Source organism: Gekko japonicus, unplaced genomic scaffold (genome assembly GCF_001447785.1).
Source record: "Gekko japonicus isolate JY-2015 unplaced genomic scaffold, Gekko_japonicus_V1.1 scaffold1592, whole genome shotgun sequence".
Lineage (NCBI taxonomy): Eukaryota > Metazoa > Chordata > Lepidosauria > Squamata > Gekkonidae > Gekko > Gekko japonicus.
In genome coordinates this window covers 380,698-391,619 of record NW_015175406.1, presented here as the reverse complement: position 1 = coordinate 391,619, position 10,922 = coordinate 380,698, and the positions used below count along the sequence as shown (strand labels likewise).

General features: G+C 49.2%; 1 protein-coding gene across 1 annotated transcript in view; it reads left to right on the top strand.

Annotated features, from left to right (window-relative positions):
• The window catches only part of LOC107122611 (zinc finger protein 420-like), a 38,074-nt gene extending 28,593 nt beyond the window's left edge, over positions 1–9,481 (top strand). Inside the window, exon 5 of the mRNA XM_015425723.1 lies at positions 7,710–9,481. Within this exon, the coding sequence (XP_015281209.1) occupies positions 7,710–8,772 (1,063 nt within the window). The 3' untranslated portion in view covers positions 8,773–9,481. The remainder of the gene's footprint in view (positions 1–7,709) is intronic.
• The last annotated feature ends 1,441 nt before the right edge of the window (positions 9,482–10,922 follow it).

The window sequence follows — 10,922 nt, the reverse complement described above, 5'->3', positions numbered from 1 at the left end:
CTGCCCGGCCACTTCTAGAACCTAGATGCCTGACAAGATAGGAGGGCTTATGTTTCTCAATAGCTTTAAAAGAAGCCTAGACAAATTCATGGAGGGTTGGTCAATTGGACATGGTAGCTAAATGGAACCTCCATGTGCAGAGGCAGTGTACCCCTGAATATCAGTTGGGAGAGGACAACAGAGGAGAGCTGTTTATGTCTTGTTTATGGACTTCCTGGGAGCAGGAGGCAATGGGATGCTGGACTACACAGACCTTCGATCGGATCCAGCATGGATCTTCTTTCGTTCCTAGATAGCTTTCAGAGGGACACAGACAGATGCAAGGAGGATAGGTGAAGATGGGTAGCCGTGTTCTTCTGTCTGTAGCAGTAGAAAAGAGCAAGAGTCCAGTAGCCCCTTAAAGACTAACAAGATTTGTGAACAGTGACTTCAGTGAGCAGTGACTCACGCGAGCTTGTCCCCTGCCACAAATTGTGTTACCTTTAAGGTGCTTCTGAATTCTGGCTCTTTTCTACTGAAGGAGGATAGAAGGAGCCAGAATATCCACATGGAGCCTCCACATTCAGAGGCAGCTGGCCATAGAGCACCAGATACTGGGCAGAAAGAAGGGTGGTTGCTTTCATGCCCTACCCGTGGCTGTTGGAAACAGGGTACTGGACTAAGGCAGACCTTTGGCCCAATCCGGCAAGGATTTGCCAAACACACTCCAAGCGGCTTTATCCTGAGTCAGACCCTTGGTCCATGAAGGTCAGTCTTGTCTACTCAGACTGGCAGCGGCTCTCCGGGGTCTCAGGCAGGGGTTCCTTCGTATCACCTCCTACCTGATCCCTTTTAACTGGAGATGTCAGGGATTGAACCGGGGACCTTCTGCATGCCAAGCTGATGCTCTGCCCCTGAGCCACGGGCCTCTCCCCTTTTTCTCCTTTGCAGAGGTGAGACATTCTCCTCAAAGCCTCAGGCACATTTGGCGGAGCTGGAGCGGAGGTTGATCGCTTTCTCGCAGAAAAGGGCTGCTTTGCATGGGACGCTGCTGCAGTTCAAAGGTAAAGGAGACCCTGGCTGCTGCCACGCTCCCCTAACAACCCCCTGTCCATGCTCCCCTAACAACCCCCATCTCTTGCTGTTGTTATTTTCCTTGGGCCTGTAACAAGTGAGGGGACAGAGGTTGGCTGTGCCAGGTGCCCCAGGGGTGGACCTAACAGCCAAAACTCTTTAGCCAAGCAGAAAACAATCTACCCTCCTCTGGATTCTGGCTCTCCTCCTGAGGTTCTATGCACTCTTGTGCTTGGAGATCCTAGGGAGGGGAGAACGAGGCCTGTGATTTGAGAGGCCTCTGGTTTGAATCCCCCCCCCCCCCCCCCCCCTCAGGCTAGTAACAAGGCCGACTTATCCATTAGGCACAGTAAGCACAGTGCCTAGGGCCCACAGTACTTTTAGTGGCCCACAAAAATGTTTTAATTTCTTTAAAAATCAGACGAAAAAAATGAACCTTTAGGGTCGAAGAAAATGTTTTAGTTTTCTTCTCACATCAGAAAAGAATGAAACGTTGAAGGTGCACGAAAATCTTAAACGTTGGCTAGGACAGGCAAAAAAAGTTGAAGTCTTTAAATATTGATATTATCATGGTGGGAGGGGCCCACAAAGGCAAAAGTGCCTAGGGCCCACAAAAGTCATAATGCGGCCCTGGCTGGCAAGGCCTTTCCCGGTCCCCCATCTGCAGTGGGGGGGGGGACCAGAGTTGGCCTACCTCACACGGGTGTCAGAAGGATGACACTGTGAGGTTTAGGGTTGCCAGGTCCCTACCTGTTCCCAGCGGGGACTTCCAGCCCGCTGTCCTGGATATCCATATGGTTATCATAGAGTTTTTTCTCAGAGGCTAGAGTGTTCCCCCCGCATTGTGCCTTGCACGATGACATCACCTCCGGTGCAGACGGGGCTGCTCAGGGGTGAGGCTCCCCCCGCCAGCCAGCTGAGTGGCAGTGGATTGGGCCCCCCAAAGGGGGTAAACCCCCACCCCCATCGGGGGGATGGCAACCCTAGTGAAGTTGTTCCGGACGCTGAAAACGACCTAGAATTGGTCAGCTCCTGAAACCCGATTCAAGGTAATCTGTGGGGGCTGGCTTTCGTGCGTCATGGAAACGTTCAGCTGGGATGTTCCCCCGCGTCTCACCTGCAGTAATGCCACCCAGTGGTAGGGGGCTTACCACCTGAATGGCCCTTTGTAAGATCTGGGCCTTCATCTATGTTGCTGTGAAGAATCCAGAGAGCGAGGAATCCAAGCCTGTGTTCATCTTCCTTGTCCTTTTCTTTCTGCAGAGACTCTCCAGCTGGAGCGGAAGCTCAGTGCAGGTACCCTGATTTCCACCCCCACCCCACCCATTGTGTGTGTCATGTGCTCTCAAGATGCAGCCAACTTATGGCCACCCCATAGGGTTTTCCAGGCAAGAGAGGAGCAGAGGTGGTTCGCCATTGCCTACTTCTGTGTGGCGGCCCTGGACTTTCTTGGTGGTCTCCTGTCCAAGTCCTACCCGTCTTTGCTCCCGAGATCTGACAAGACCGGGCTAGCCTGGGCCAGCCATGTTCAAGCATCCCCCATTACGTACCAGCAAATATCCATAATTATAGAATGGGTGGGGTGTGTGGAGCTAGGACTTGTTTACTGCAAAGACTCCAGATGTCCCCTCCTGACTGAACTCCACCCTCTCTCTGGGATCCCTGTAGTATTGCCAACTCTAGCTTGAGAAATTCCTGGAAATTTATGGGCAGTGCCTGGGAAGGAATGACTGTTTCTTCTAGACCCTGTGGCATACTCTGTGGTAGATCATAGAGTCTGCTCTTTGACACTGTCATGTGGATAAGTGTCATGTGGATAAGTCTATCAGTAGCTACTAGCCATTGTGACTGAGGGGAACCTCCACAGTCAGAGGCACTAAACCTCTGCATCCCAGAGCCAGGAGGCCACATCAGGGGAAGGCCTCGGCCTCTGTGCCCCGTTGTTGGCCATCCATAGGCACTGGTTGGCCACTGTGTGAGACAGGATGCTGGACTGGATGGACCCTCACGGGACTGATCCAGCAGGGCTCTTCTGATGTTCTTATGTCCTCCAGGGGAACTGATCTCTGTTATCTGGAGATCAGTTACAATTCCAGGAGGATCTCAGCCCCACCCCTGGAATTTGGCAACCCTAGATCCCTGCCAGCGAAGGCTGGGTCTCCCCAGTGTCAAAGATGTAAAATATTATTTATTTAGAGGACTGCAGTAATTAGTACTAGGGTTGCCAGCCTCCAGGTGACATTCACTGTCTTTTGGGGGGTCAGGAAAACAGTGTGGCTAGACACCCCCCACACGCCACAGTTCCAGTCTAAACCAGGCCCCCACATGCTTGGAAAACACGTTCCCTCTCACATGGCGTCTGACTGTCTCAGTAAAAAGTCAGGCTGAGAGAACCTTGATGCTGTGCATTACAAATCGTAATGTGAAGTTGTGGCCCTAAGTGTGAGTAGAAAAAGAAAATCAACTCCTTTCGAAAGCCCCTGTGGCACAGACACCTCTGAGTGACATTGGGAGGCAAAATGAGATGGGAACAGTCTCAGTGGCAGGGAGTTCCTCAAGCTAAGGATAACAGCTGGGAAAAAGCCCTATCAGGGAGCCCAGCCAGTTTTGTGTGAGTGAGAGCCAGTTTGGTGTAGTATTAGTACTCAGATCAATCAGCTAAAAGCAGCAGTCCCACAGGCAGCCACAGACCTCAGGGTCAACCTACACGTTACAATTTGTAGCGTCTAATGTCCCAGGTTCCTCCCACCCGACTCTTTATTGAATCTATTTATTCTTTTCATTTATACCCATCCCATCTCCCCAGTGGGGACCCAAACTGGCTTGCATCGTTCTCCTCGCCTCCGCTTTATCCTCTCGGCGACCCAGTGAGGTGGGTTAGGCTGAGAATGTGTGCCTGGCCCAAGGTCACCCACCCAGCTACCTTCCATGGCAGAGCGGGGATTGAAACCTGGGTCTCCCAGGTCATAGTCTGATGCTCTAACCACTACGCTACACTGGCTCTCCAGTCGGGCGTCAGGGATGAGGGAACCCATTTCCCAAGTGTGTGGGTCCCTGATTTCAGATTGGGACCAGGGCAGGAACGCACAGGAACGGAGTGTCTGGTGATAGCACAGGCTCCCAGAGCAAGTCATCTCAGACATCAGGTAGGGTCATACAGGTTGCAATGGCCTTTGAGGTGGTCTGCCCTTTCCATAATCTTGCCTCTGACTTTTGGCCCTAACGTCTGGGGATGGAGTATTAGCAGGATGTGGAAGAAAAGCCAGGTAAAAGGCAGAATTTTAGTAGGTTGTGGAAACAGACTGTAAGCATTTTTTTAGTCAACTGTATGGGAACATACAGGAGCTGCGGTGGCTCAAGTGGTTAAGACGCTGAACTGCAGGCTGTGGAAGTTCAGTAGTTCAGCAGTTCGAGACCCGGGTGCCGCATGATGGAGTGAGCTTAGGCTATGAAGTTCCTGCTGGGCTTTTTCTACCAAAAAAGCCCTGATTGGAACCATGGGGCAAGGGGGGGGGGACTCAGCCATCCTCCCCACACTGTTTTCTGTACCTGAAACACCCATGTGCAGCTGCTGGCATGACCTTGGCGTCTTCGGACAGCGCTGGCTCTTTGGCTTGGAAACGGAGATGAGCACCGCAACCCTAGAGTCGGACTCGACTGGCTTTCGAGCAAGGGAACCTTTACCTTTATGGGAACATATGAAGCTGCCTTATAATGAATCTGACTCTGGGTCCATCAAAGTCGATGTTGTCTGCTTTGGTGGGCAACGGCTCTGTTCCGGGTGGAGGTCTTTCACATGACCTGACCCTTTTAGCTGGACATGCCGGGGGGGTTGAACCTGGGACTTTCTGCATGCCAAGCAGAGGATCTACCACTGAGCCACAGCCCCTTCCCTAACAGTGAGATGATAGACTGTGGCTACCATGAGATAGTAGTTACCACGGCTTTCTTTATCCAGCAGAGAATCTCAGGAATAGCAAACCGGCTTGGCCTGCTTTTCCAGAACCGGGTGAAAAGCCCTGGATCCAAAATCCACAGAACCCCGAGGGAAGGAACGGAAGCAGACATCCCGACAGAGGTGAGAGGATCCTGTTTAAAGCGACCAGCAAATATTTCAAGAACAAAAGAATTTCATTGCTTCGTGTCAGGGGCTTCCTGAGCCCACCACACAGTGATAACCAGTGAGCTCCTTTAGTTTCTTGCAAGATGAGCTGAGGAAAAATCTAGAAGAAGAACATTCCTTCAAGTAACAACTGACTCGTGGCAGCCACATCCGTGGGGTGTTCCAGGCAGGAGACAAACAGAGGTGGTTTGCCATTGCCTTCCTTTGCATAGCAACCCTGGACTCCGTGGTGGTCTTCCATCCAAGGACTAACCAGAGCTGACTCTGCTTAGTTTCCAAGTCCTGGCTTTTAACTGGGCTAAAATCTGATCTAACAAGAAAGCAAGCAAATAAATAACAATATATATCCGGTAGAAATGTGATCTTGACGCGTTCTGTGCTTTGCTTGTTCTGTAGTCATGTTAGAATATCAGCAGTGTAGCCATTCCCGTTGCCCGTAACAAAAAACCTCAGTCCCCAAGCAAAGAGAGAAAAAAGATTTTGTATTACATATCACAGTATTCACCAGACTTCTTTTAAATAAACATAGGAAGGAAAATGTTCAGCTGTCGACAGATGAACGCTGAAGAGAAGCCTGGAATGTCCTCATTCTAGCAATACTGTTCCATTTATATCATCTTTACTTGTTATGATCTTAGGTCATCCAAGATTGACACACGGAGAGAGTCATTGTCACATCAATGTTCAATAAAACTTCACAGCTGTATAATGCTCTGATTTCAGTAGTGCAGACACGATTAATTAAAAGTCTTAACCCGCTACCCGCTTGTTGAGCATACGGAGGCGCAAAATTTGGTCACCTTAAAGGTGATTTTGTTAGAACGATTTAAGAGGAGAGGGGACATGTGAAATTCATCTGCCTGGAAAATTGGACAAGATTGGAGTTATGTATGGAGACTTAATGGCAATAGAGTAACATGTGATTGACTGTTTTAACTATGTCCATTTGGCGGCAGCAGACATGTTGAGAGTAACGGATACCCACATATCTCCCTTCCAAAAAAGCTGATGACGGTAACCCATTAAAGTGGGCTAAGGAGAAGGCTCTTTTCGGGATTTAGGGAACTCTATAACATAGAGATAGTCTGCCAGAGTAAAGTTTTTACCATGATTCCCTGCCACTGGATAAAACTGTGCTCACACTTTGTTTACTTGAAGGGCTATAGAGAGCCAGTTTGGTGTAGTGGTTAAGTGCGCGGACTCTAATCTGGGAGAACTGGGTTTGATTCCCCACTCCTTCACTTGCACCTGGCTGGATGACCTTGGGCAAGCCGTAGCTCTGATAAGAGCTGTTCTTGAAAAAGAGCAGTTTCTGTCAGAGCTCTCTCAGCCCCATCTACCTCACAGACATCAGGTAGGGTCTGTTGTGGGGAGGAGAAGGGAACGGGATTGTAAGCCGCTCTGAGACTCCTTTGGGTAGTGAAGGGCGGGGTATAAATCCAATCTCTTCTTCCTCTTCTTCTTCATACGTTCTTTCAGAGCTCTCTCATGAGCAGTTCTCGAGAGAGCTCTCTCAGCCCCATCTACCTCACAGACATCAGGTAGGGTCTGTTGTGGGGAGGAGAAGGGAAAGGGATTGTAAGCCGCTCTGAGACTCCTTCAGGTAGTGAAGGGCAGGGTATAAATCCAATCTCCTCCTCCTGTATCCCAGACTCCATTTATATAAAGAGTTTTTGAAAAAAGGAATGTTTTGTATCAAACTGGTCCCTTTTGTTTTATATTGCAATTGTACTTTGAGCTGCGGTGGCTCAAGTGGTTAAGATGCTGAGCTACAGGCTGTGGAAGGTCAGTAGTTCAGCAGTTCGAGACCCGGGTGCCGCATGATGGAGTGAGCTCCCATCTCTAGTTCCAGCTCCTGCCAACCTAGCAGTTCGAAAGCAAGAAATTGCCAGTAGATAAATAGGTACCACTTCAGTGGGAAGGTGACAGCGTCATGCCAGCCACATGACCACGGAAACGTCTTCGGACAGCGCTGGCTCTTCGGCTTTGAAACGGAGATGAGCACCGCAACCCTAGAGTCGGATTCGACTGGCTTTCGAGCAAGGGAACCTTGACCTTGACTTGACTTCCAAAACAAACTGTGATGTAATTTCGTGGTTATGTAGTTTGTACCTCTATATATCGTTTGATTTTTTTAAAAAAAAATGGAAGGAGGGGTGTATGGGAAAAACAGATGGTGTCCAACGTCTAAGTACAGAAATAATGTTGGAAATTTCCTCTTTCCTCTGGCAGGAGACAGGGAAGTGAGCGAGATGGCGGATGAAAAGCCTGACGTAGATCGTTCCGAGAGTGAGGAACCGCATGAGAGGCCAATGGGAAAGGCCACAGAAGGCATTCCCCTGCATCCCAAAATGCAAGACACTTTGGAGAGCCAGTGCGGATCAAAGAGTGAACCAGGAAGCTGCCTGAGTGATGGGGAAGCGAATAAATCTTGCCAAGGAAACGACAGGGACCTTGACAGGAACGCAGCTCAGCCGAGGCCTCTGGGGAAGAAGAAGCAGAAGATGTGCGCAGAGTGTGGGAAAAGCTTCAGCCAGAGCTCTCGCCTCATCAGGCATCAGAGGATCCACACTGGCGAGAAACCGTACAAGTGTTCAGACTGCGGAAAGAGTTTCTGCCAGCGATCTGGGCTCATGGTTCACCGGCGAACACACACGGGTGAGAGGCCTTACCGATGCTCCCACTGTGAGAAGAGCTTCAGCTTGAACTCCAACCTCATTGCACACGAGAGGACTCACACGGGCGAGAAGCCGTTCAAATGCTCGCACTGCGGGAAGGGTTTCAGTCAGCGGTCAGGTCTCCTTGCTCACGAAGGGACACACCGGGAAGAGAAGCCATACAAATGCACGGACTGTGGGAAAAGTTTCTGTCGCAGTTCAGATCTCATCGTCCATGTGACGACCCACACGGGGGAGAAGCCTTATAAATGTTCCCGCTGTGGGAAGAGTTTTAGTCGGAGGCCAGACCTCATTGTGCATGAGAGGACCCACACAGGAGAGAAACCATATAAATGTCCCGACTGTGGGAAAAGTTTTAGTCAGAGGTCGGGCCTCATAGCGCACGAACGAACCCATGTAGAGGAGAAACCATACAAATGCGGGATTTGTGATAAGAACTTTAGCCATAGCTCACATCTCGCCGTACATGAGACAACGCATGTGGAAGAGAAACCTTTTAAATGCCTGGATTGTGGGAAAAGCTTTGGCCGGAAGCCAGACCTTGTAGCGCACCAAAGAAACCACACCGGGGAGAAACCGTACGAATGCTCGGACTGTGGGAAATGCTTCAGCCAGAGGCCGAGCCTGAGTGCACACGAAAGGACCCACATGGGGGAGAAGCTGTATCCATGTTCTGATTGCGGGAAGAGCTTCCGCAACAGCTCCAATCTCAAATCCCACGAGAGAACCCATATCGGAGACAAACCGTACAAGTGCTCAGTCTGTGAGAAGAGTTTCAAATGGAGCTCCAACCTCATTGCCCATGAAAGAACCCACACAGGCGAGAAACCCTACAGGTGCCTGGACTGTGGGAAAAGCTTCAAGTGGAGTTCAGACCTTAGCAGACACCAGAGAACCCACATGGGGGAGAACTCTTGAAGGGCCTGAACATAAAGCATTATAAAGTGCTTTCACACAGTGTCTTAGAAAACACGGATGTATTGGGGGGGGGGATTAACTTGTTTGTATGAGTATCACTGTATGTCATGCACAGAGGTGCCATTTTGAATTAGCTTTGTGGCTATCAAATTTAAAGAAGAGCCTTCAGTTTGGGTTGTTTATTTCAAATTGAGACATGAATTTTAGCAGCTTCTGACCATGTGTTCCACTTCCCCTTTCCTCCTTGGAGTCCTCACTCCTCCGAACCACTCCCTCTTCCTAAATTTGCCAATTCCTTGGTCCGATTCCTTCAGGATTCTGCTCCCTCCTTTCCTAGACCTGCTTCTTTCAGACTTCCCTTTCCTACATCATTCTGCCTAGTCTTGTTGTTTTGACGGACCTGAGCGGCTTGTTCAAAGGCACCAAACCTTGCTTAAACCCACCCCTCTGTGACATCAGAGCAGCCTGGCCAGTCGTTGGCATAGGCCACCTGACAAAATGCAGTCATGCATTTCAACGTAGATGATTCAAGAGTGTGTCCTGTTTCTCTAATGGCAGGATATGATATCATGGTAGACACTTGCGCTGAAGAGGCATTCCACTTTTGGGAGGAAGAATGGACCTTCTCTTGTGGGCAAGAGAAAGGGGGAGGCCCTTGTATAGTTTATGAACACACCTCATATAAAAACTTACTTTCTTTTCCAAATTGTTCCCCAGTTAAGGGACTCCTTTTTACTTGACTCAACTGATTAATCAATTGCATCAGAAACTAAAGAGCTGGTTTGATGGTGGGAAGATAATTCCTTTTGGGGGAACGACCAACTTCTGGGCATGAGCATTTGTATATCTTTGTATCAGGAAATGTTCAAATATCATTCCATGTTGCTTCACAAACTTTCCCTCCTGTAAAAGGTAAAGGTTCCCTTGCTCGAAAGCCAGTCGAATCCGACTCTAGGGTTGCGGTGCTCATCTCCATTTCAAAGCCGAAGAGCCAGCGCTGTCCGAAGACGTTTCCGTGGTCATGTGGCCGGCATGACTAAACAACAAGGTGCACGGAACGCTGTTCCCTCTTGTATGGTTTCTCAAATCCTCCCTCCCTCCCTCCCCCCCCTCTCTCTCTCTTTCTTTCTTTCTTCTCATCAGAACAGATGCTGCTGCAGTCATAAATGTACCGTTGGGTCCATGTGGATAAATGCTGTTGAGCTGTGTGAGTGTGCTGTTTGGTGTTCTGCGCACAACAATCTCCTCAAGTCTCTAGTCCAGTGATGGCGAACCTTTTAGAGACCGAGTGCCCAAACTGCGACCCAAAACCCACTTATTTATCGCAAAGTGCCAACACAGCAATTTAACCTGAATACTGAGGTTTTACTTTAGAAAAAACAACTCATACATTAACTTAAGATGATCCAAACAAAGTAAGGAAAGCAATCCCAAATGCTTTCATTTACTTAAAATTATTTGGCAGAGAATTCGACACCTTAATGATGGTCTGGGCCTGGCTGGGGCGATAGCACGCATGCCCACAGAGAAGGCTCTGAGTGCCACCTCTGGCACCCGTGCCAGTGCCACAGGTTCGCCACCACTGCTCTAGTCCATACGGCTCAGAGAGCAGTGTTGATCACAAGCCAGGACTGGCAAAACTTTCCAAGCCGGAGTGTTACACCCTTGATGCGTGGAGGGTGCTGGAAAGGCTTGTCTCTAATGGCTGTTGTTCATCAGTGGATCCAGGTATGACGGACCCCTGCTTCTTCTTCACAGTGAAGCAGATTTTCCTGCCAAAACGCTGTTCCCCACTCTGACTGAGCAGCCTTTTAGTGGTGTATTTTAATTACAGAATTATAACTTTCTGCGTGTCCCACCCTGTGATAGAGAAGTTATTTGGCTTTTGCCTATGCCAGAGATTATTTTGTAACTCAGCAGGAGCCCTCTTATAAATCCCTTTTCGAAATGGCACTTGACAAGACTGACAAGACTTTAAAAAAACAGAACGGCTTCTGCCCATCAGGGACATCATTTTTTACTTTCTTTTTAAATGTTTGCTTTTCTTCCCCCTCTTCACCCCCCCTTGCTTCTTTTCCTCCTTTTCATGTTCTGCTTGCAAAAAAATATGAGATTACCTGCAATCCATCGTATTGCTCTGTTTACTGGAT